Source organism: Siniperca chuatsi, linkage group LG12, assembly GCF_020085105.1.
Source record: "Siniperca chuatsi isolate FFG_IHB_CAS linkage group LG12, ASM2008510v1, whole genome shotgun sequence".
Lineage (NCBI taxonomy): Eukaryota > Metazoa > Chordata > Actinopteri > Centrarchiformes > Sinipercidae > Siniperca > Siniperca chuatsi.
Window position 1 is genome coordinate 14,644,423 of NC_058053.1, and position 27,251 is coordinate 14,671,673.

At 38.0% G+C, this 27,251-nt stretch overlaps 1 protein-coding gene across 6 annotated transcripts; it reads left to right on the plus strand.

The window, feature by feature from the left end:
- Window positions 1-10,032: 10,032 nt before the first annotated feature.
- Window positions 10,033-27,079, plus strand: LOC122885939 (glutamate decarboxylase 1). 6 transcript variants are annotated; one of them, XM_044217726.1, is made up of 17 exons: window positions 14,036-14,658; window positions 15,391-15,680; window positions 17,313-17,375; window positions 18,524-18,679; window positions 19,198-19,440; window positions 19,610-19,700; window positions 22,433-22,545; window positions 23,157-23,272; window positions 23,418-23,497; window positions 23,580-23,634; window positions 24,066-24,182; window positions 24,308-24,372; window positions 25,263-25,341; window positions 25,467-25,616; window positions 25,706-25,813; window positions 26,103-26,192; window positions 26,320-27,079. In XM_044217726.1, the coding sequence occupies exons 2-17, from the start codon at window positions 15,605-15,607 to the stop codon at window positions 26,491-26,493; spliced, it is 1,776 nt and encodes a 591-aa protein (XP_044073661.1). In that variant the 5' UTR covers window positions 14,036-14,658; window positions 15,391-15,604; the 3' UTR covers window positions 26,494-27,079. The 6 variants fall into 6 exon arrangements, with proteins under 6 accessions (XP_044073664.1, XP_044073662.1, XP_044073661.1 ...); XM_044217724.1 differs by having other exon boundaries at window positions 15,516-15,680; XM_044217729.1 differs by lacking the exons at window positions 14,036-14,658; window positions 15,391-15,680 and adding an exon at window positions 10,033-10,085.
- The last annotated feature ends 172 nt before the right edge of the window (window positions 27,080-27,251 follow it).

Below are 27,251 nucleotides of genomic sequence, written 5' to 3' on the forward strand. Positions count from 1 at the left end.
CTCAGAATAATTCATTTAATATCCCTCAGTCATATGGGTGATGATGTAGATTCACTATTACCTGGATTAGTGTGCCTTGTGAATTGTTTTCAGTTACTGTTGTCAGAGTTTATTTTTGGTTATTTCCAACTATTTTGTTTAGTAAAATCTAAAATTTAAGTGATGTGAGGACTTGCAGGAAAACGTGTGCTAATATTTAGCTTCCAGCTGTTGGTGATGGTTAAAAAGGAGTCATCACCCAAAACAGAACAGTGTTTAATATTGCTTTTGCTATACTGAAGCCCAAAAAGATGTCTGCATTTAAATCAAAAACTAAAAGCTACTCTACTGCTGTTGTTGTTTAACCTTTAACATAAGCAAAGCAATATTTAAGTAACAAGGAGGTGACAGAAGTTGAGTTGATCTGGACTGTATTTGCAAATCTTCAAAGAAATAATTGGACATGTACAATACAATGTTAAACAGTGAAGTAATAGCTGTGCGAGCTCTGACATCTGTCCGCCAACTGAGTGAAAACTGACATAAAGCATGTAAGAGATTCTTCTCCATCATACGTAGACCTGAGCGCTTACATACAGGTGCTAATATTCTGAAACATAATTTAATCAAACACCAAACTCTTAACTCAATACCTTTTCATTATGGAAGTATTAACTTTTCTTTTAACCAAAAATGTGCTCCTTTTCATAGATAAAAATTCAAACAACCCTCAAAATAATACAAAATTTTACATTAAGTTGTTTGGAGGATATCATATTAAGTTGTTTGGAGAATTTTCTTCCATTAGAATCAACTGTACGAATCCTCTAATTAGTTAATGCACTCTAACAGATGTAGTCTGTTTTTTTTTTTCGTGCCACACTTTTTGTGTTTTACATTTACCTCTGAGGACTTTGCAGTGACATCGTAGGCTGAGATGAGACCCATTAACAGAGAAACACTTTGCCTTTTAGCTGGAATACAACTGGATTCATGTTACACTCGGGATGTGCAGCAAGTTTAATGTCTTATCTGTCTGACTGAGTTACTGACCAAACTAATGGGCTAAAAACTCGTTTTTTGTCCAACATAGTGGGAAAATAACTGCAATTATAGGGCAGATTGCACAATTATGACATACCAACACATACATTAAGTGTCATGTAATATTGATCACTGCTCCACCACAGCAGTGCCTTACTCAAAGTGCAGTAAACTGATCAGTATTTAATGTTGACTTCCTCCACCCAGATTTTCCCATGGTGACTGGGGATTTAAAGTGACCTTGTGGGAAAAAATACCCTGATTTTCTAACCCTGAGGCAACTACTTCCATATAACTAATCAACACAGAGAAGTGATGAACTTTTCGGGATGTTAGAGAGCTGAACGATGATCCAATGATCCCAACATTCAATTCAGTAACTCAGTTATGCAGAGAGTAACATGCCAGCAGTGACACTGTTGTCCTGTCTGTCTTATGAGGGATCAATGAAAATGTCAGTATGAAGAGAACAACCGCTGCCATGCAGACACTTTTTGAACTGTCAGTTTTCTGCCTCAACAGCGCCCCCTTTTGTAAGTTGGCACAGTGGTCCATCAGAGTAGACAAATATTATTCTGACAAATGTAACTGATTACTGTAGAAATTGAAAGACAGTTACATTTGAAATCAGCGAAAGACGTTTTCATTTCATTCTTTTACATCTTACATGTTGTCGTATACTCTGTTGTGGAAGGTTCAACGTGTCTGAGTCCATTTGTATCACTCAATTTTATTATTGGTCTTATAAATCAACCTTTATCTAACAATAAATGCAATAGTGCAATAGGTTGTTTTAATTTCCTTGTTGTATTGTGGTAGGATTTGCCTCAATATCAGCCATAAAGTTTTGCCTATCTGAAATCCAGTTTAGTTCACTTGATTATCCTGATACAACTCATTTCATCTGGTGTCTTAAAGATGCAACCAAGAGACTTCAAGATGCAATTTATCATCCAACTGTAAACATAGGGGTTGCCTCCACACCAAAATTCAAAATACAGGTTTTGAACCTGCTCAATCGCAAACTGACTTCAACCTGAAATTAAAAGCCTAACCAAGGACGGGTGCTGCAAATTAGCCTCAGCTAGAAGCCCCATAATCCTTATATTTGTTGCACTACTTCTCCTTATAATATGTAACAATTTTGTCCCTGTTTAATAAATTAACATATAAATAATAAATAACACCAGACAACAATTCAATACAAGTTATTATGTTTGCTAGTGTTGTTAATGGTTTGTTTACATCAGTAATATTTGTAAATAGCAGCAAATCAGATCTATATTTTTTAATTTTTTAATCAGATGAAAAACAAACAAAATACAAAGTTTTCATCTATAAGTCAAATGCTTCAGTTACATGCAGTATACAATGTACCTGTAATTTATGTGGTCAAAAATTACTCATTGGCCCTTTAAAACAAACAAAGTGCTGCAGTTTTCTGTTATATTTATCAGCTGTAGTATTTGGACCAGATTTGCCGTATTATACTGCACTGTACTATACTAAATTGTATATACGGCCTTGTTGTGCACATGCTGCTATATGCACTTGGTAATGGATGTGCAAGTGAGACTGTGAGAGTTCCACGTTTACCAAATCCTAAGAATGAACAATCTGCATGAAATTTAACATACATTCATCACAAAAAGAGGAAGAAAAAAACTACAGTGGTATGATGAGATGTGACCATTTGAACTGTAAAGTCTTCATCCAAATTTTATGATCCTATTATAAAATGATGTTTATGGATGGATATGTTGAATGCACCCGACTGGCTCTGCACAAAGGCATTGTTCGGCTCTGATTTGGCTTCATTGTCAGAGTCACTGTTCTTTAAACCTGTAGGAGGCCATAATGCTTAATTGTTCATAGAAAGGAAATCATATGTTGTGGCTTAAGTTTATTTTCTAAAAATGAATGAAAGATTTAAGAACTTCAAATATTCATATTACAAATGCCCGCCCATGTAGGATTTAAAACGATTGAATGTCTACTGTCTGATAGAAAGAAACGCATCATTAATATTATTAGCATAAGCATTATTGCTGATTAAATGCTTATTCCTAATTATCTCATTCTGTAAGTCATTCCCTTCAGGGTTACACTTTTTTCAACCCCCCTTATATAGCATGTATAAGAAGTAAATAAACAGTTAATGAAATGGTTTAAAAAACACTACAGTGTAGTTGTAAGCAGATATACATTTTTAAGTGTTTATTAATGTTTAATAATGTTAACAACTATAACTCCAGTGAAGCATCTATATAACTGGTGTAGCCTATACACATTAAAAATCATTGGGTCAGTATAGCGCCAGTGTAATAATGGGTTAACTTGGGTAACTCAGTACTCATGGGTAGAAAACAATGGGCTGTTTTGACCCAGTATTTGTGTTATTTTTTATATTACTGTTTGGTTATTTACCCCAACTAAAATAATGGCACGGATGAGAACTGTTATGATCTACTCTAGCTCTTTTTAAACTTTAAATGTCTCTATTTGTGACTGATTGTTAATAATATGTGTATCCTTCACACTTTTGAATGTCATATGCACATTATTTTGTACAGCGATACATTTATGACCATTTCAGGGTAAAGCTTGAACTTGCTGTGTCAAAAATACACTTGGTCAAAAATAACCCATTCTGGGTACTGGGTAAAGTTAACCCAGCGATTTCTAGTGTGTATAATGAATGACTGACAATATAGTATACAACAATCATAATCATAGAAGATAGTATGTCTTCATATTTTAATTTTAAAATACTTTTTCTCTCTCTATGACAACTTCGCAAACACCTTCCACTGATGAAGACCACGGGATGCAGCTCAAAGCTCTGGAAGCAATCTAATAAGTAAGTAAACTACTATTTCCAAAGATAAGACTGAACTTTCAGGCTCAATATGTCCGCATGAGTTTTAAACACATTAAACAAACCTGTCTGGGAATGATTTTTACATGTGTCTGAACAGTTAACAAATGCTTTATAAAACAGTGAGATTTGTTTGTGTGTAATCATGTATCATTAAATATAATTGCAGCTTTTCTACTGTGTTATCAAGCATTCATTAACTTAGCTATGGATGGTTCATAGGAGAAGTTACAGTTGTTGACAAATACAGTAATAAACACTTTAAACATCCTTATATCTGCTTACGACTACATTATACTGTGTTATAAACAATTTATGAAGTTTTTATACACATGCTGTAAAGAAAAGAAATGAGTATTAAACTACAACATTAAAAGTGACAATGAGTGCTGAAAGTAGTGTTAAGAAGTTTATTACACTTCTGGTTTAGAAAAGAAATAATTATCAAACATTAACTACCATGTTTAGGAATCGTATTGGAGACCCTTGAGCTTTGGGGATCAGGTTCAGTCAGCACTGGGACGGACTCTTTCATCAGACATGATCCTTATTCACTGTGGCATTGGCTCTGCAGAGGCTGTTCAAAATAAAATGACTGACAGCAGCGGCATGAATCAAATCCCTGATGTCAACAGCGCTGGAGGATAGTTATGTACTGCCTGAAATTTTGCAGCTGGTGTTACATTTAGTGTGGCAAGTGAAAAAGGTTGGTCTGGACATTTAGATAAATAATTATTAAGTATTATGTGAGCTGAAGCTGGACTGTCTGAGAGGCATCTTTGTACTCTCAGTGCCTTTAAAGCCACTAAAAACATGGTTTCAAATCTGAAGATTTCAGAAGTAAATCTTAAGAATATTCATCACTAAAGAACATTTAAAAAACAAGCATTAGGTATTGTTTATTGAGAGGTTAACAGTCAAAAACTCATCTAATCTGCTTCATCCGGACTGTGTGGGCTGCCAACAAAAGCAAACAACCTCACGACTGTCATCAGATTTTAATTCAGATATTGCTTAACTCTGATTTGTGCACAGAAATAAGTGACACCACCTTTTTCCAAACTGAGCCGCTTCAAAACAGCGAGAGGAGCACACACACAAAAAACAACTAAATACAGAAAATCTTTCATGCGAAAACAAAATACTGGCAGGAAATGTTGTGTTCATGTAGGAGCCAATAGCTCACAGTAAGCTGGAAATAGGTTTTCAGGGCCTTTAAGTAAAACATGACACTGTAGCTGAAACATTTTAAGATCAGAGTCTTCCCATTGTGGAAACTGAAACATTTATGAATCACTTACAAGGCAAGGCAAATATTTTGACTTTTCTGGTGTTTTTTCTAAATCAGTGGACAGACAAAAGGGAGGTAATGTGTAAAAAACAGGGGCAGTGATAAAATGGCAACTTCATGTCTGGAAGTGTATGTGACATAAAGGTCAGTTCTTTCATAAATCAACCAATCACTTTATTTATCCCCAAAGGGCAGCTGGTTGCACAGCAGTGAAACAGAAACACAGGACAAAACACATATAAATTCAAAATAGAAATAAGTTAAAACTATTTAGAAATAAGTTAAATTAAGAATGAAAATGTAAATGCATCAAATATAGAATTTGGGTCCTGAATCGGTTTATGTGCTCATGTCACCATTTCCTCACAGAGTTTAGTTGAGAAATGCTATATATTAGTTTTCATATCTGTTAGTTTTGGCTAATGAGAGTCTAAAGTGGGAACCAAAAGGAAAGATCATGAGCACAAGTAGAACCAAACATTAATTTGTCATTTTAAGTCACATAGTCAGTAATAAAACCTCAGTGCAATCATTTACAAATTCATACATGATGGACAGGTTTAGTGAAGTTATATTTGTTGAATTCATTCTTGGAGTTATAATAAGTTTGGTTATAATGGAGTTAATATAATATTTAGGTAATTTTGCTTCTAAACTACGCCAGTGGCACATAATAGTTCAGTTTCCGGCACATCACTTGTGGATTCGGGGTTAATTTTGTTTTATAACTCTGCTGGCGACTATGACATCTGTACTGTGACTCATATTAAATAGTCTATTGTTGGAGTCCTGGTGGTTTTGTGAGAAACCTGAAGCAGCTTGTAAAACCTGCCTGCTTGGTAGAAATATTTTGTCTTGCTGACCCAAAAAGGGGCATTTTAATGGGGTAAGTGGCTCTCTGCAGGCCCTGGACAAGAGATGATCAGTACATGTATGAACAAATCTTTAACACAGAATCTTCAAACTGAACTGACTACACTGAATCACCACTGTCACTGACTGAATCAGTAGATTTTAGCAGTGGAGCTCCACTCACTGGTGGCTGAGAGCACATTGTCAGATCAGCTGTGATACACAGTACGTTACCTTCTCTTAAAAGCTTAAATTCTGTAAAAACCACATAAACAATTGTGATGTGATAACTCTGTTGCAAATGAACAGTTCTTGTATAGTGGCAAAGCCCTCGAGCTGTTGTAGTAATTATGATGGGAGCAAAAGAGGAAGCCAGGTGACAGAGTCCGCATAGGGAGGAGGATGGGTCAACAAAACATCAAACTTTAACACTGGAGACTCCTGTTTTTCTTTTACGCATGACCACGATCATTCCTGAACCTTAACCGAGTGTTTATTATTGTTACCATGACGACAAAGGTCCCCTTACCTTTTTGACCAAACCCACATTGTTTATCTAAACCTAACCAAGTTGTTTTTGTTCCTAAACCTAACTAAACCTTAACGATGGTGTTGTCACATCATAAAACCAGATTTTATTTTTCAACAGTGATTTTTAACAATATTAGAAGGAACAGACAAATGTCGTCCTGCCGATAGAGGCGTCAGATCAAAAAACACTTATTTAATATATAACAATATTTAATTTGGAGGGCTTGTTGCTACTAAACTACTTTTATACATACTGAAGTGTGTTTGAATGATGATGCGATCATTTAGCTTAGATAAAAGTGAACAGTCGGTGACTACGAATCTATGACCTGAACTGAACGAAACAATTTGAATCAGCAAAGTGATTCTTAATTTATTCCTCTTCCCTGGACTTACCTGCGTAGGAATAAATAGGTAGCTGCTTTCTGGCACTTGTAACTGCTGCAAAGTGGACTATATGTAAGAGATTCAAGCTCAGCTCTTTCACACAGGAGCTCTAAGTGTCTCTAGCTGTGAGAAGGTGATAGGGGCTTTTCATGTCTCACAGGAGACCCGTTTAAACTACACCCAGTGGTTAGGACAACACAACAGACTCATTCAGTCAAAGACAATAAAGCTGGTTTTGTAGCATAATCAAGATGACCTCACATTGCATCTCATCCCATCTGCAAAGCACAACAGCAGGCGAATGAAAAAGATCCCTCTTGTTCCTTAGTTTATTTAATGTACATGTGTTACTTTAACTTAGACAGAGATGTCATTGCTTTCTAATTTCATGGAGACGTGAAAATTTATTTTCCATTGTTAAATAATTCCTCTGATTGTAACTAGCCATTTTGAGTAATTTACATTTTTATGAGAAAATTAAAGGATTGTACTTTTGCATATTTTAATTGGCTTTTAAGGAAAAAAAGGGGGTATTGGGTATTTAAACCATGAAAAATTGTTAAATTAGATTTTAACTTTCACTTGTTATATCTAGACGTATAAAAGTGTTGTGATAAAGAGGAAATTTCATGCCAGTTCTGATTAAAATGGTGACTCTTGAGTGGAGATTTATGTGTTAGAGGTCAGCAGAGTTGACTCCATGCATTATACATCAGTGCGGTGATTAAAATGTAATTAAAACATGTTATTTTTCTTTAAAACTGATTTCCATCTCTTTATTGAATACATAAATATGTTTTGATGCAGATATGTATTTACATAGCTTCACAGTGTATGCCCACTTATACAATGCAGTGCAAGTACGTGAACCAGCTGCTCCCTGTTGACGTGTTTATATCCTCTCTGAGCTTAAACCTTATACAAAACTTCTTCTTTTGTAAACCTCAAATGGAGAGGTAACATCCCTGTCTTTAAAAAAAGGTACATTTATTCATGTATTATAAAAGTCTCCTATATATCCATGTCCTTCGCTGTACAAAAACAGGAAAAGTTAGATGAGAAGATCAACACCAGTCACATGTCTGTACATTAAATATGAAGCTACAGCCAGCAGTTGGTTAGCTTAGCTTAGCACAAAGACAGGAAACAGGGGGAAACAGCTAGCCTGGCTCTGTCCGAAAGTAACAAACCCCCCTACAAGCACCTCTAAAGCTCACTAATAAACACGCTATAACTTGTTTCTTTAATCAGAACAAAAACCAATGTGCTGGTTAGTGTAAGCCAAGCTAACCGGTTGCTGCTGGCTTCAGGTACATATTTACCGTATAGATATTTCCCAAAATGTCAAACTATTCCTTTAAAAACGTGCATTTGATGGGTATTATATGTGCTGATTCCGGTATTTTTAGGCTAAAAATATTGCAGCAATATTGTTTTTATCTTGTTAACTTGAGATTGAAGATTTATCTTGGAATAACACAGCTGTTTTCTCGTGATAACTGGAAAAATTCATTGTTATCTCGAGAAAACAAAAAGTTGCTTTCCCGAGATAAGTAGGCCTGTGATGTAGAAATAACAGGATAAAAACATTTATTGCAGCCTTGGACATTCTTGGGTTCAGCAAATTTGAAACAAACAAATAAAGCATTCAGTATAGCTTCGCCAGAAACAGCATTTAGACCTTCATGTTGGGAAATGTATAGAAAATGAATCCAAGTTTTGGATGTTTGGCTAACATCACCCAAGTTGCCAGATCATCTATGAAACACAATCTACACACACACACTACATACAATTTCAACCGATCTGTCACGCAACCTGGCAACTCACAACTCGACACAACCTAACTGTTGGCAGGTACGCAATAAGGTAGGCTACATGAAATACAGAGGAGTTACCAAGGAATAAGTAACAAACAAATCAGGAATGACCTGATAATTAATGAATCATTAATAAGTAATTCCTGAATAACTACATAGTATATAATGATGAGCTACAGGAGAACAGACTTGTTAATAAAACATTATGTAATGATTAGTCAGTAGATATCTGTGAATTAACATACTGACCACTTTCTTCGAGTCGTTCCTGATCCAGCTACTGAACAGAACAAAACATACAACTCATTAATTTCTAATGAAACACCCCCAAGTACAGTGGTGCATCAGACTGAGAGGTTACTGTCAATCTGTCATTACTTCATAATTACCCATTGGTGAAAGAAGCATTCAGATCTTTTACTGAAGTAAAAGTAGCAATACCACAATTTTAAAATACTTCAGTACAAGCAAAAGTCCTGCATTCAAAATGTTACTTAAGTAAAAGTACAGAAGTATTATCATCAAAATGTGTTTAAACTATCAGTAGTACAAAATACCCATTATGCTGCTGAATGGCACCTGTCTTTGTAATATTATTACATATTAAATTACTTTATTATTACTGATGTATTCATATTTACGCTGCATTTTAATGTTACATCTGGTCCAGTTTGAGATCATTTTATAAATTTTACATACTTTCGAGTAGTTTAATCTAAAACAATGTATCATATTTTGTAAGCTGATGATGTTTGTATATAAAATGTAAAGTAACTAGTATCTATAGCTGTCAAATAAATATAGTGGAGTGAAAAGCACAATATTTACCTCTGAATTATAATGTAGTAGAAGTAGAAAGTAGCAGGAAATGGAAATATCTGAAGTACGAGAACAGCAAAATTTACTTAAGTACATTATTGGGTAAATGTACATTCCACCACTGTGATTATCTTAACATTACTTGTGATTTTTGTGTGCCCTCAAGTAAAGTAAAGCATCATCCTACAAAACTAACAAGCTGCAGAGTTTTTACTGGTTGGATTCCCATTAAGTTCCTTGATGACAAACCACAAACAGCACATGATTGTCCTGTTTCAGTTTGTTATTGTTTACATTCAGCTTGTTTTCTGCACCTCCTAGTGGCGAAATGTTATAGTTTCTCTCCTCATCCTCATGTGACCTGTCATATGACGTCTACAGGAAGTAGGTGTTCAGAATCACAGGCAGTGCTATTCAGCCTCACCTGGATGTCGGTTTACTATCCATCTGTTCCTGCTGGCATCATCACCCCTGTGGTAGTATGGTCTGTATGTACTGGTTTATCTTCATCACACCTATTTTTCTAGATAACTATTTTAGTACAAAAAAAATGTATTGAAATTGGCTGTTTAATGTTATCTTAGTTATGTTCTTATAAATTCATTGGGATGCATTCGTTTGTGTTTTCAGTTTCACCCTTTGCCTAAATGAGAGGATAAAAGACCCTCTGTCTGTGAAGTTAGTGAAATAAAGGTGTTCGTCTGACTGTCAAAGCACATGGTTTGTGTGGAGGACAGTGCAATGATTGATGTCAAGTAGTGAGGGATTGCAACACCACTTTACCTGAGGGGCCACAAAAATAGCAGCCAATATTTGAGTACCGGTAATTACAAATGAATGAGTTGTCATGTTTTATGCTTGTTTGTGCAGGTGATTCAGAGGTAAGCAGGAATGACTCACTAAGACAGTGGTCAGTATGTCAATTTACAGATATCCATGAATAACAGTGGTGGAAGAAGTACTCAGATCAGATTACCTAAGTAAAAGTACCAATACCACACTGTAAGAATATACCATTACAAGTAAAAGGCTTGCATTTAAAATCCTACTTAAGTAAAAGTACAGAAGCATTATAAATAAACTAATATTAAGAGTAAAAGTACTCATTTTGCAGAAAATCAGCCCCTGTGACTGACATGATAAATTACATTATTAATACAAATGCATCAGTAAGTATCATTTTATTGTTGTAGCTGGTCGAGGTGGAGCTTGTTTTAACTACTGTATACAGTTTAGGTAGTTCATTCGTTCCCAACCTATGGGTCGGGCCCCCTCCAAGGGATCATGAGATAAATCTGAGAGGTTGTGAGATGATTAATGGGAGAGGAAAGAAGAAAAAACAAAGTCCTGATACATTAATTCTGATTCATTTTTCAGACCTTTGTCTCTTTGTGAAATATATATGAGAGTTTTACTTCTTGGGGCCTCAAAACAGACAATTAAATGAGTTTTAGAGGGGAATGTTTCTTTGGTTGAACTGCTGCTAATGACTCAGACATTTGAAATGTGACAAGGAGCCTCAACTAGACAGATGTTTTTGTAAAGGGGTCAAAAGCCAAAAAGGTTTGAAACCAGTGGTTTTTAAAATGGGTTGTATTTTATAAGATGATCATATGTTTTATGCAGAATTTGGATATACTCACGTAAACTACAAGTACTTCAAAACTGTACTTAAGCACAGCACTTGAGTAAATTTACTTATTTACATTCTACCACTGTTAAATAAATCAATATAATATCTTAAAGTCTGTTCTCAATGAACTCATCATTATCTATTATTATATAGTCCTGAGTTATTCAGGAACTACTTGTTAGCTGTTCATCAGTTATTAGGTTGTTCCTGATTTGCTCCTCACTCATTCCTTGGTAACTACTTAGTATTTCGTCTCCCTTACTGTATTGTAAAGTGTTACTAATTAAACAGATGATTGAATAAATAAAATTTGAAGAAATATAAGACATTTTAAAGACTTTCTTTCTGGTGTTGGGGTAGGAGAGAAAGGGGAAACTGATGGCCCCAAGTTCTACTAAAATTCTGGCTATAGCTCTGAAACAGTCCCAGATGATGGCTGCTGATATTATCATATATTCATCTGCTTTAGCAAGATCAAACAGTGCTTTACACACAGTGCAGAGCTCGCCCATTTTATCCTTAATCCTCAGAGCTGAGCTCTGGCTTGAGAGTCGAACGTCACCAGCATGCGTCTTTTCTCGGCAGGTGTCTGTTTGCTCAAGGCTGAGTTTTAGAAAAGTTACCTCTGGGCTGATTTTTGGAATGTAACTTTTATCAAACTCAATCAATCAATTTGTACCACCTGAATTTATCTATTTGTTTTTGTAAATTGCTACATGAAGTACTTTATTTACCTCTTTATTTTAAACGGAATGACTTGCATTGTTATGGGACTGTTTATTCAAGGCCGACTGCTTCTTGAGATGAGAGAGGGGTGAAAAGATGAAAAGTTTACAAGATGAGGGAGACACCAGTGAGACACCGTGTGACAGTTGAGGGAAATCCACTGACAGCTGCAGGCTCAGAGAGAAACAAGAACTCGAGCAGACATCGTCTGTTTTCTGAAGGAGATTTCTTATTTCTTTTACTGGCTTATTTTCAGTCACGGGCAATTCAGACGACTAGATTTGTTTAAGTCAGATTTAGCTCACCGATTGCAGTGAAAATAATCAGACACAAATACAGGAATAGTCTGTCTCCCTGACACCCCCCTCCCCTCGGTCTCTTTCTGACTCTCTACATTTGGATTATGCCCCATCTTGTGGACAGTTTCATACAGCTTCTGGTGAAAAACAACCCCACCCCATTTTCCCTTTGTTTTTTATATCTTGTATTTTTTTTATACCACTCCTTTGCAGCTGAGAAACAAAAACTGTGTGTGTGTGTGTGTGTGTCGTTGCCGGCTATCCAATAGATGTGTGACAAGGAGAAATGCATTTGTTGCAAGAGTGCAAGAGTTTTGATTGTACACAAAGCTGGACTACCAAACGGGCACAGTGGGCAACTTTGACCCTCGGAAGCCCCAAAACTCCAAGTTCAATGTGTGACAATGAGTTTGTGGTCATTTGATTAGTTGCAAATTTGCTTAAGCACAACATAAACTGAAATGAAAAGGGCCTTAAAGGATAGGTTCACATCAACCCTGTGTAAATACAATACTCGCACTGCAAAAATGCATTTTTAAGTTCAGTTGAGGCTAATGAGTTTTCAACAGTCTGAGTTAGCCAAATCAAGTGAGTATCTTTCAAACTTAGTATGAAATTCCCTCTTTGTGTTTCCACCGACCGTGTTCCTCTGCTAAGCCGCAGTGTAGGTACAGTACTACTGTAACTTCGTGTCAGGAAGGGACTTTTCAAGGCCAATATGGACAGGAGTAACAATTGCAGCAGCTCTTTCAAAGTACGTATGCGCATGTGACTATAGCTTTAAGATAAACTTGGAAAAATGTGAAATATCCTTTTAAGGTAGGTCCTGCATTTTAACTGGTTCCATCTTGTAGAGGAGCCCTGCTCAAAATCTAGTCTTTATTATTTGTTTTGTCATTTAATATTGTACTTACATGGTGCATATTCCTTAATAGATATCTTTAGTCAAATGACCAAATCCTAACTGAGACACAGTAGTTCTGGGGGCCCCTAGAGGGAGGAACCAGGAAGTCGAGGGGGGCCCTAAACCAACCTGAGAATCTGGAGAAGTCAGGACTGGACAGCAGCCTTTAAAAGCATGAGCAGGCCGTGGAGCTGTCCGGTGCTGAAAGCACTTCAAATGCTCTCCTTGTGTATACAGTATATAGTATACACATATATAGTATATATGTATATACAGTATATGTAATGTACAGTTTTGTGTTCTATATCAACAGTGTCACAACATGACAAAATGACCTTTAATCTGATTGATGATATAAGAGATAACAAATCTCCCGGAGATGTATGGGTGATTGCTTGTGATTGGCTGTCTTCTCTGTCTTCTCTGTGTGTGTGTGTGTGTGTGTGTGTGTGTGTGTGTGTGTGTGTGTGTGTGTGTGTGTGTGTGTGTGTGTGTGTGTGTGTGTGTGTGTCTCCACTCGTGTCCCTGCGGTCATGTATGATGGTGACGTGTTCCAGATTAATGGGCCGGTGTATAATTAGCCTCCTGAAGTATTTCTGGAGTGGCCCGTTTGCGTGCTCTGCCTCCTGCAGGAGTCATTCTTGGTTTCTCACTGCCACCTCGTGGATTTGGGGGTTTTCGTCCTTTTCAGTGTGTCATGATGTAGGTTACATCTTCACCATTCAAACCCCAGCCTGTCAGCACAGAAAGTGGGACAATATGAGGTTTGTGACAGGTGCATATTGTAGATTTAATGACAAGCAGCGTTAAGATCATCTGCAAACGTTTTTATTGAATCATGTAATGGATTGGGGGGGGGGTAACGGAGTATTTAGGCTCGTGTGGCGCTTTCTTTACTGTTGTCCTCTTGTTTTTTGTTTTTTATTTCCCACAAGAACAAAACCAGCGATCTCTCCCCCCCCCCTCCCCCTCCCCTCTTCGATCCTGAGCCCTCCTCACGTAATGTGTTGCTCATAACATCAACTTCAAGTCCATGTTCGTGACCAGGATTCAAACCATAGTTATGTGACCAGGATTCAAACCAGAGTTATATAGATCCGAAGACAACCAACACTTCCCCAAAAAAGTGACACTTCGGGGGCCGAAAGCGGCGCCATTCAGTGTCAAGCCTGCAGACGGTCGTGCTCCACTAATATGCAGCACCGGCGGAGGTAGTATACTCGCCGTGACTCATTCGTGCGCAATGACAATAAACAGACAAGGCTTGCTTTAAATGTCAGCAAATCAAAGCTACTTCAACAAAAGCAAGGTCACCTTGTGTGTGGGATCTAGCAGAGAACTGAAGCTCAGGTCTGTTTTTTCTTCTTCTTCTTCTTGGAGTGTACCAAAGAGTGCAGCAGTCTCTCCTTCAGGACTTAATTTGGTGGTAAATTCACTTTCGTGAAAACATTTTTTGGATGGACTGCACCTATTCACCTGGACCCACATAATCACGGTAAGTGGCTTTATTCATTTGTCGTTCGGGCTAATAAGTCTGAACTGAACGCACTCTTATTTATTGTCGTTGGAGATGCTCTAACAGGTGTTTTTATAGGGTTTGCTCCCTGCAGAATCATAGGTTTAAGTGACAAAATTTGGGAAGCTTGTATGTGAATTGCATGTGTGTAGAAACTGTTTATGTTATTCTCATTTAGCCTTTAATAACAGGTTGGTGGTTTGGAAAGAGGGATGCAGGTCGTCCTTTTCTAAGGGGGGCTTTAACCTGCATCACGGTGCAATAATCACCTTGATCTGATATTTGTCCTGTACTACTGTACTGAAACAGGCCATATTATGAATTACAGTAAGTAAGTAAAAATGAAACTGCTCTTGTAGGCTTTTGTGTGTGGGTTTTTGTTATTTTTTGTTTTTTTGTATATGGCCTTACCTCCAGATATTCAATATGTGTGCCAATTTTGATGATCTGACAGCTGCGTGTTTAACAGCCTTGCCCAGAACAGTTTGGGATGTGGTATTTATGATGAGGAACATGAAGCTGTGTGGGTATTCACCAGCATCCATCCTGAGCAGGATCAAGATGCTGAAATAATGTGTTCCTATCAGGTGGTTAAAGTAGGTGCAGGATTTGTCTTTGAACTGAACTTGTCATCCGCGATATATTCGTTTTCTCTCTGCCGACTAATTGAATCTAAACTTGTAAGACAGACTGTGCCCTTGTCGTCTACAGGTCTGGGTGCCAACTTGAGCATCTCTCTCAGTGTTAAAGAGCAAGAGGCGCCTATTTAAAATACTGTACAGCTCGTGGGTTTCTCGTTTTCCCTGCCAGTGAGGTTTACTTTTCATTTTTCATAGTATAAAGAGAGATTTTGGGGGCATTAAAGGAATAAAAAAAGTGACCAGGCTTTTTGAGGTGAGGACTTTGGCACCACGTCTCGGGAGTGATGGCGGCGTCTGCACCCTCCTCCTCTGGCGGCGAACCGGATCCCAACTCGACAAATTTACGACCACCGGGCTCAAGTAGGTCCATCACAGATCAAATGCTATTTCACGTGTGCTATTTACTTTGTGGGCAGCGCCATTAATCATATCCATCGAGGGAGAGAGAGGGGAAGAAAAGAAAAATCCGCTGCCATTTGAGCAGGCTTGCTTCGCCACAAATCACCGCTGCATTTCATTCACCATACGGACCTCCCGGCATCAGCGTGACAGACGAATGTTGCTGTCAGGAGCTGATGTCCTCCACTAACATTACTGAAGGCGATTAGCCCGGAACACAAGCCCGAGGCTGCATCTTATCAGAAAGGCTTGAAAAATGTTTGATTTATCAGCAAAAATTACAAACACATAATTATTATTATTATCATTATAAGTGTTGGTGTTTTAATGCATCCATGGTTTGTTTGTTTGTTTGTTTTTTTTCCTTTTGGTTTGGCTAAATGTACTCCGGCTGAAGAAAGTGCCTGCATGGGGAAAAATGAAAATTGCTCCTGAAGTGGCTGTTAATTCAGCCATATTAAATTGCCCCTAATGGCACACTTAAGCATTGTAGCCTTCGAGAAGGTGAACAGTAGTAACTATGCAGCCACCACAGTCCTTTCATTGTCAGCTGGTAGCAAACAAACAAAAAAGCCTGATCCTCCCAGCGAACAGAGGTCCAAAATCATGTTCCAGGTGTAGATGTGCTCCTGACACAAAGAAATATACACACATTGGTGAATTATACTTTTTTTTCTGTAGGCCTACGCTGCAAAAATGAACTATGTGTTGTTCTAATATTTAAATTTTAATATCGGAGTGGCTTTGCATTGTCAACTGATGTGTGTCTGATGAAAAGCAATTATGTTAGGCCCATGCAGAAATAGCCTACAGCTACAGTAGCCTTCAAGCTGCACCTCTGTAAATGTATATTTTGGTCTGGATGCTATGTGTCAGCACATCTGCTCTTGTTCCTTTTCTTCTTGTCTTTTTATTTATTTATTTTTTTAAGTTGTGTCTTTGTTGCCCATGTCATTTCCCCTGGCTTGGAGAAAGTCATTGTGAGGACTGAGTTAAAGTGCGTCCAATGAGCTGAGCAAGGCAATGATTTATCTAATGATCCAAAGCAAGGGGTTAAATTGGGATGTGGGGTGGGACTCCCCCCATCCTCCTCCTCCCGCTCCCACCCCTCCTCCCCTAAATTGCTGCTTTTGAGGATTTCGTCTATGCTTCCCATCCAAGGTGCCCCATCCCCTCTCTGGCTGGAAGCCCTTGATAACGCAGTAATTCTCTATCTGTCACTGGCCAGCCGCCTCATGTCTACTGATGCTCGCACTTTAACAGCATCTTTTCACTCAATTAGATCTTTAGGCTGGCTTGGATCCAAACGCCTAATTAATTTTAAGTCCTTGCCTACAGGTCATGAACGGTGACATACAGTGGAAATGGGCTAATCCAGATCCCGGGGAGTGCGGTTTAATGTTAATATAATCCCAAAACACCCATGCTGGCTATTTTTGTTTCTGCATGCGACGTCACTCGACCTCATACGTCTCTCCATTTATTTTCAACATTCAATTGTTCAAGATAAAAACTGTACACTGAAATTAGATATATTTTCTCTTCTTTAGGCTTCTGTGAGGCCCTCTAATTGTTTTTTAAAAATAATTTCAGGCTATGATGCTTGGTGTGGAGTTGCTCATGGATGTACTAGAAAACTGGGAATGAAGATATGTGGTAAGTTCGCATTTTGGTCTTTAAAAAAAAATATGAATTGTCAGGGTTTCCAGAAGCATGACACGTGGCCTGCATCATTTTACTCGCGACTCAATGGAATCGGATTTCTGGTCGAACAGGATTTTGAAATATCATCCAAACAAGGATTAAACATGTAGATTAACAAATATTATTTAGCTTTATTAAATTACCATCACATCTGATCTCGGTAATTTAACCAAAATAATGCGACGACCATCAACTGCCAAAAGCATCAATTTATCCCAGAGTTGGAGCTGATGAAATTAAAGAGGGGAATTATTGCGGGATGGATTTTCAGATTTCCACTTTGAGAGTCTATTTTAGTCTCATGCAGCACCAAAGACGAGCTGAAATCCATCACAATGGTGAATGTCACGCACCAGTGCGCAGTACAATTTTCTGGTATTTTTGACCCACACGTTTTGCTGGTTTCATTAAGGCCGTTTAATTACCCAGGGCCATAAAGCTACAAAACACAAAGGGGAAAAACTGTGTTCCGGTTGGATTAATATCAGATGGGAAACAGTAGGTTTGATGTCTCAAAAGTAGCGTGTTACACAATTTTCAGATGATATTTCTGTAAAAAAAAATGTACTTGTGGGCTGCATTCTCCTCTGCAGGCTTTACTGTTAAATTCACATCTATTATTAAATGTGCCTTTGTGCTGTATTGTTATCGGCTACTTGTGCTGTTCGCTCCCATCTGAAGTGCGCACTGAGCTTTAATAAGGATTTACAGCCGCTACATGACAGCGATTTGTTTTTGCTTGGCTGGAGTTTGATGCTGATGTCAAATGGTTCAGCCTCCCACAGGGGCCCTCCGCCCATAAATAGGACTCTCTGAGCAGGATGGGACCCTTTTATCATATATATATCTATCTATATATATATATATATATATATATATATATATATATATATCTATCTATATATAGATAGATAGATAGATAGATAGATAGATATATAAAAAAAAGAGAGAGAGAGAGAGTGTAGATCCCCAGAGAGATCAGATAATAGTCAGAAATGAGAGAAGAGAATTATTAATACATTAAAGAAAAGCTGCAGCTGACAGCATGTATGGGAAGTGTAATCACCCTGCGGACTCTTCTTCTTCTTGTAAACGTTTAGGATTTTTGCAGAAGAACAACAGTCTGGAGGAGAGGAGCAGGATTGTGAGTTCCTTCAAGGAGCGCACAGCCAAGAACCTGCTGTCCTGCGATAACAACAGCGGAGACGCGCGTTTCAGACGCACCGAGACCGACTTCTCCAATCTGTTCGCCAGAGGTAGGCTTGAGAAGAAGCTCGAAGCAGACGAATTGTATTTATCCTTTGAAATTAAACAGGCTACACTTAGCACAGAATATAAAGCTTTCAGAAATCCAACATTGTGCGGAAATTGTAATCTGAATTCTAATAACCAAGCATGCAAGTAATAATGTGAAAATAAAAAGTAAATGATATGCCGATGAATCAGATTGATAATGCCAAAATAATTCTCTAGCGATGGTTATATAATGAAACAAATTCTGTTGAAAGTACCTTTTATTGCACTTGTTGGTGGGTATTAATTCCTTTTTAACCCAACTGTTGGATCATTTGCACAAAATAAACGAGTATATCAAATAAGTAATTATCAACTTGCGGAGACTCCCAGGAAACTTGTTTTCCAAGCTAAAATGTGTGAAAATGACCTGTAAAAACTCTCAGCATGAGAGCAATGTTTAGATGTTAGTTAACCAGAAAAGGATAACCACAAGAGACGCAAACACACATTGAGTTAATGGATGTATTTTATTTTGCAGATCTATTGCCTGCCAAAAATGGAGAGGAGCAGACCATGCAGTTCTTGCTGGAGGTTGTGGAAATCCTCACCAATTATGTCCGGAAGACCTTTGACAGATCGACCAAGGTCCTGGACTTCCACCACCCCCACCAGCTGCTGGAGGGCATGGAGGGCTTCAACCTGGAGCTCTCTGACCAGCCCGAGTCTCTGGAGCAGATCCTGGTGGACTGCAGGGACACCCTGAAATATGGAGTGAGAACAGGTGAGAACAAAGAGGCCTGAAGGTGCAGCATGGCCTGCCGCAATCAGTAACTCTCATTAGCTTACACGCCAGTGTAATGATTACAGATAAGCCATTTTCTCTCTGATTCTCACATGATCAATTGTTTTCTGGGGATTATGTTGCTTTGTTGTGTCTTTATCAATCGCAGGTCACCCCAGGTTTTTTAACCAGCTGTCCACTGGATTAGACATTGTTGGGCTGGCAGGAGAGTGGCTTACCTCTACAGCCAACACTAACATGTGAGTACTGTGATACAGAGTGATTGATCAGTTTTTTGTTTTTTTTTAAATAACCAAGAATTGAGATATAAGCAATAAGAATTAGACCCAATTAGGTTCAGTTTATCCTCATTTTTTAAAGCTTGTTTTGTACTCATTGTTTTTAAATGGCCCATGTAGAAGCGAGGCTCTCAGTTAGAGGACTACTTGAAGTGACACACAGTAATTACTGTGTTTGGCTGAAGGAATACCCTGCATACTCTAATAGACTGTCAATCAAGCTAGAAAATAAAAAGCACAAAAGATGACATTTGTACAGCTACAGTATTGTCAGTGTTGGCCTGCACCCGGGCTGTGGTCACATAATTCAGCCCTGCAGGCAAACTAAATTGCATATTTATTCGCATTCACAGTTTACATGGTGTCTTTGTTTCATCTAATGCAAGTTCCTGTGACATAACAATACCCTCCGGCCATTTGTACACAAAGTGAACAGCCATCACTGCAGCTCAGCAATAAGTTCTTTCTTTTGTTTTTCATGACTCTGTGTCAGAGATGTGTTGATTCATCTCATTCATCCTCATTTTGGAGGCATTATATTGTACTGCACTGTACTGTAAAACTCTGTGTCCCTTCATGTATGTAATTGGGGTTGAACAAAACATATTTTTCAGGACTATTGTATTTGATTGCATTTAATTGGACTTCTGTACCATATAAACTGGTAGCTCAGTGTATGGTGATTAACTTGGCCGGAACTCTGGGACGTATTGGTGGCCTAGGGGTCCAAGACGTTATACCATACCGTAGGTTCGATTCCAGTCAGGGTCTTTGTTGCAGGTCCTACCTCTTTCTCTCCTGCCATGTTTCCCATTGCCATTATTGTAAATAAAGGTGAAACACTGATAAAGAACCAGCAGTGGGGTCACAAGGGAACTTTTTTGAATATTACAGCTTGTACACTTTGGGGGTGGTAAACACAACATGCAGCATTACAATGAAATCACTTGGTGTCGATGACAATACAGATGGAAATCTTTCCATAATGCTTAAAAATCTAAGAAGACTTTTAGTACCGCTTTCTAAAAATGCACTTTCTAAAGGGAACAAATGATGGGTTGCCGGCTGTGAAAAATCCCTTTGACTTATTGGACTGTATGGTCACACATCTGGAAAAGACATGCAAAAGATCTGGACCAAAACTGATTTATTAACAACTTATTAAACATTTGGTAATGGTTTACTAATATTCATAACTGTATTATTACCAAATAGAGTGTATAAACATCAGAAAAAGGGATTTGTCAATTTTCATTCTTATAAATGGCTATAAATACTTAGATCTGTAGTCATTAGTTACAACTTATAAACCCTTATTAGAAAGTGCATCATTTCTATTGCGATGAGTGTGGTCATTTTTATCAGTACACAGCGGTGAAGCTTCTGAAGATTAAATTAGGATTTTGAGAGTGTAACAGAGGTGGAGCTTAAACCTTTATTACAAGGCTCTGTTGCAAACCTTAAACTTATATTGACATGTTTTCAAAGCCTTATTCCTTCTTCCTTTCCCAAAGAAGTGATATAGTTAGCTTGTGTGTTATTGGCGGCGTCACAGAGGATGACTTGAACCAGAGGGTGGAGGTTGCTTACATACTTGTAATTTACCTTTATTAATTACCCCATCAACCGTAATTACCCCTGGCAGATATTGACTGACACTAATAGACTGACAATCACATTCAGGTCTTACATAATCAGAATGAGTGAGCGTTGTCTGCATGAATGAATGCGGTGAAATTAATGTGCGACATCTGCAAAGTGGCATCTGACTTGGTTATTTTTTCCCCTCCATATTACTGTGTGTGTGTGTGTGTGTGTGTATACATATTCTGAAGTTGCTGTGAGGCACAATGTGACATTCTGTAATGTCCCACTGATTCATTTACTTTCTTTGCATGAATAGACAGATACTTATGTAATTAGAAGAATATTGGTCAGGAGAAGATGGATGAGCCTGCCTGTGCTGTAATTCCAAATCGACTGTGCTCTTCTCTGTGGCCGGGGTTTTAATTATGTGGAAAAAATTATATACTTGAGAGGATAAAACATGAAAAACTTTCCTGCACTGAGAAAATTAAAGGCACCTGAAGCAATTTTGTTTTGTGAGTGTAACGGCAGACCATTCTCATTATTTCTCCAATGTTTTTGATAGTGTTAATCCCATTAAAGGTACAAACGCATTGTTCATATTTCAAATATTCTCATTGGGCTAGCATCACATTTCTCGCTAATTTTCTGCAAAAACACACTCCTGATGCTGTATGAATGAGCCTAAGACTGTGTGGCATTTGCTTTGTCATTTCACTGCGGCAGACGGCCATTTCTAAAACAACAACATGGTGTTGTCATTGAGGTGTGACTGTGTACATAATGCTGTATCTGTTCCATTTTTATTGAGAGAGCAGCATGCTCAGGAACCATGGTGCACAATTAGAGTATACAAATGCTTGTTGTTAAATATCAGTGTATTACATATTGATCCCATCAGTCTCTCCTGCAGTCTGAATGGAATTTCACTTGAATGAAACTGCAGAGAGAAAAGTGTATTATTTATATACCATTGTTCAATTAACACACAACAAAGCACACATATAAAGTGAAGATTATACTGTTTCTTCAATCAGGAATGAAAGAAGGCTTGACTTTGCTTTAAATCACATATGAAAATGGGTTTTTTTTTCGGTTCGTTCCAGGTTTACCTATGAGATCGCTCCTGTCTTTGTGCTCATGGAGCAGCTGACACTGAAAAAGATGAGAGAGATCATTGGCTGGCCTGTGGGAGAGGGCGATGGAATATTTTCTCCAGGTGAGAGCCAAACGAGTGATTGTACAAAAGCTCAATAACGCTGAGCCCTTATGCAAACATGTCAGACTCTTGTCATTATGTCATACTTTATCAGACACCACTAGATAGTTATATATTAAGCTATGGTTTTGAATCTGTAGTTTTCATCTCTAAAATATCTAATCTGGTTTCCAGTGGTGGAAGAAATACTCAGATCTTTTACTTTAGTAAAAGTAACAGTACCACAGTGTAGAAATACTATGTTACAAGTAAAACTCATGCATTCAAAATTTTACTTGAGTAAAGGTGTTAGCATCAAAATGTAATCAAGATTATAATTATTGATGCATTAAAGTATAAGCATCACTTTAATGTTACAGCCTGGAAAGGTGGGGCTAATTTTAACCACCTTATATATACTGCTCTATATACTAATTTATTTGTTGATTACATTTTGTATTAATAATCTGAATCTGCAAAGTAACTAGTAACTAAGGTCGTCAAATAAATGTAGTGGAGTAAAAAGTACAAAATAAATGTTTAGTGAAAGTACCGTAAAATAGAATTACTCAAGTATCTCAAATGTGTACTTAATTACAGTACTTACTTTCTACCACAATTGGTTTCCACAGGAGGAGCCATCTCCAACATGTACAGTGTGATGATTGCCAGATACAAGTTTTTCCCTGAAGTCAAGACCAAAGGCATGGCAGCTGCACCCAGACTGGTCCTCTTCACCTCAGAGCATGTTAGTCTGACACCATCTCTGTATTACTGATTATTGTCACCTGACCATTTAAGTACCTTTTTATCACAAAGTTTGACAATTAATATCAGTAACCTTAAGTGTAAATCAAACCTGAAGTGTGACTGATCAACATCTGTTCTTGTAGAGCCACTATTCCATCAAGAAAGCCAGTGCAGCTCTGGGCTTTGGGACAGAGAACCTGATCCTTTTGAACACAGATGAGAGGTTTGCTCTGTACTTGACCCACATGCAAATAGTCTGGTAAAGGATCAAATATCTGAATGACTTATGTCTTCTTCTTTTCCAGAGGGAGAGTCATTCCTGCTGATTTGGAAGCCAAAGTAATAGAGGCCAAGCAAAAGGTGAATGTCATCAACAATGACTCGGATGTCGTCCTCTCTAACTTATTTATCTGGTTCTATCAGCGACTCCATACAATGAGAAACACCCCTATCTGAGCTGAGAGTTCACTTGCAGCAAAGGAAACACTTATGTGTGCCAGAGTAGCGAGGTTATTTCAGTAAGGTTAATGCTTCTGTCTGCTCACATGTGATGCTGCCCCGGGCTAAAGTACCTCTCCTGGAAGTAATTCTTCAAAAGTAAAGTGACGTACAGACTAGAAGAAATGGGAAAGCAGTAGGTGCAGACAGGAAGAGTGCATTATTTGAGAACTGTGTTTTAGCCCATCTTTTTTACGTCAACAATCGCATGGACAGTATGAACATAACTTGAATTCAGTCCAGAATTGTAGCCAATGTCTTTTTTTTTTTTTTTTTCCTTTTTCGGTTTGCAGGGGTATGTCCCGATGTTTGTGAATGCCACCGCTGGTACCACCGTCTACGGAGCCTTTGATCCCATCAATGAAATTGCAGACATCTGTGAAAAGTACAACATGTGGCTTCATGTGGATGTAAGACTATATTGATAATCTTCAATACAAAATAATAACATCAGCTGTACGTATCAGCTCCCTATTAAGCCTCTGTAATAGACATTAGCATCCTTACTGTTATAAATGTGTTGTGTCCTGTGCAGGGTGCATGGGGAGGAGGTTTGCTAATGTCCAGGAAACACAGGCACAAGCTGAATGGAGTACAGAGGTAAAAGAAAGCAATGCCTAAACATATAAATGACAATGGATGTAGTACATACATGTTTTTTTAAAAGGGGACTCTACCAATGTTACACATCAAGTTCAATTTACTCGTCACAGAGAGGACCACTCAGCCTGTGAAAACAGTTGTATAATGTCTTCTGTGGCTCTGGAGGAGCTTCCTGAAGTAGAAAGAAATAACTCTGATGACATCATCAGGGTTATTCTGAACCTAATGATGTCATCAGTATTATTTTTAGCATGGGCTTGGAGCGTAGACTGCAAATTTTTAGGAAAGACACTGTGTTAAACTGGGGGCGTTGAGTTTGAAAGACGTGGGCATTTACCAGGCAGGGAGGATCTACCACAGGCACTAATGAGATGCTTTATGGGAAATGTAGGATCTGGTGTTTTGGGGGCTGACCCATACTTTAGAATAGAAGTCAGGATATCTTGGGCTCTGCTGCTTCAATTTTGACAAATCCTTTACGTTTTATCCCTTTTATTAGATAGCAGACAGTAGAGAGATGACAGGAAATGAGGGGAGAGAGACAGATGGGTAATGACATTCTACAAAAGTCCCTTCGGTGGGAACCATGGTTGGCACCTTAACCCGTAGACCACAAGGGCACCCCAATCCCCCCCATCTTCATGGAAGTGCAATACTAAATTGCTGGAGTGCCCCTTTGAAATCTGGGACAAAATGGTGTACGATCTCAGATCTGAAGTCAGCTTGTACATGACTACAGAACTAAATCAATCTTTCAAAAGACTCATGTGCACAGTTATTTTGACAAAAATTTGAAAGAATTAATGTCTTCTTAGATTACTACCTCTGATCCCAGACTTGATAAACACACACACACTCACAGAGCTGTGTGTTGTGTATCTGTGCAGGGCCAACTCGGTCACCTGGAACCCTCATAAAATGATGGGAGTGCCGCTACAGTGCTCTGCCATTCTGGTCAGAGAGAGGGTGAGACTTGTGTCTTTCACTTGCCTGCTGCACACGATTCACTCTTGCTCAAATGCATGCTCCTACAAACATACACTGTTTTCTGCTGGCGTTTGGTAACCTTACTGTTAACTTTTTCATTGCAGGGATTATTACAAGGCTGCAACTCCATGTGTGCTGGTTACCTCTTCCAGCCAGATAAACAGTACGATGTTACATACGACACAGGTGACAAGGCCATTCAGTGTGGACGGCATGTCGATATCTTCAAGTTCTGGCTTATGTGGAAGGCAAAGGTGTGCCTTTTTCTTCTAAAGCCTCTATCAACTCTGATGCCATATCTAGAACTCCTTATTAATTTTTTTTTCTCCAATCTACCTAAAAGGGAACAGTAGGATTTGAACAGCATATTGACAAGTGCCTGGATCTGTCAGCGTACCTCTACAGTAAAATAAAAAACAGAGAGGGCTACGAGATGGTGTTTGATGGAGAGGTAAGATCATTATTGTCAATATTTTCAGAATTCAGTGGATACTCAAGACAATCAGCTGCAGCAAATAAGGACTAACTATCTATACTATTCTTATCTGGGCTTTTCTGCTTTACAGAACACTTGTTTTTCTTCTGTGATGATGATGACAATATATTTAATATCTTAACTTGGTTTTAGGAGTGATTGGACCATTTTACATTGCTGACAAGTTGACAAGAAAAGCTGAAATTACAGAAGGCATTTTTTATCAGCGCTCATTACAAATGTTGTTCCCATTTTCTCTTATCAGCCGCAGCACACTAATGTGTGTTTTTGGTATATCCCGCCGAGCCTGCGCGGCTTACCTGATGGTGATGAGAGGCGGGAGAGGCTGCACAAGGTAATGACTCATCAATCTGCTTCTCTCTTAGATTGATTCATGTAGTGTCTACTTAGATTTCTGGATTCATACAGTAAAGTCACGGACAATTGTGTGTTCATATGCTTGTGTATGTTTTCCACAACAGGTGGCCCCAAAGATCAAGGCAATGATGATGGAGTCTGGGACTACGATGGTGGGTTACCAGCCACAAGGAGACAAGGTCAACTTCTTCCGCATGGTCATCTCCAACCACGCTGCTACCAGGTCAGACATCGACTTCCTGATTGAGGAGCTTGAGCGACTGGGGAATGACTTGTAAGAGCCACACCTAACCAACCAACCAACCAACACCCCAGAGGAGAGCCTTGAGCTTGGCTTCATGTCCCTTTTGTCTCATAAAGACGTTGAAATGTTTGCTTACAGGTCTTCTCTGGCAACGCACAACAAATAATAAGCCCTGTGTGTCTCTTCTCTGTCTGTTCTGTCTTTAGCAGCAATGACATATATTCAAAACATTTGCACACAAGGTTATCTGAGTATAAAGGACATAAGTCAAAACTTGAGAGAATCACAAAAACACACAGGTATTCTTGCTAGACTGCATGTTAAGTGTAAATAAACCTAATATAATGTCAATTAAATGAGATTAACACTGGTTACCTTTCATGTAAATATGAAATAGCAAGAATATCTGATCACTTGAATGATTCCCTCTATAGCAGCTATTTAAAAAAATAATAATTTTACTGTTGTACCATATGAAGATCAGTATTAAAAACAGGATGAAATCAAATATTTTTTCACAAGTAACAGAGCACAATGTAGGGAACCTTATTGCGTTGACATAAACAGTATTAATGTAAAAAAATGAAATATATATATATATATATATATATATATATATATATATATATATATATATATATATATATATATATGCCATATATATATATATAATTATATATATATATATATATATATATATATATATATATATATATATATATATATATATATATATATAAAATGTAAGTGCTCCATGCCATCTATGTAATTATCAAGCCAGATGCACCGCCA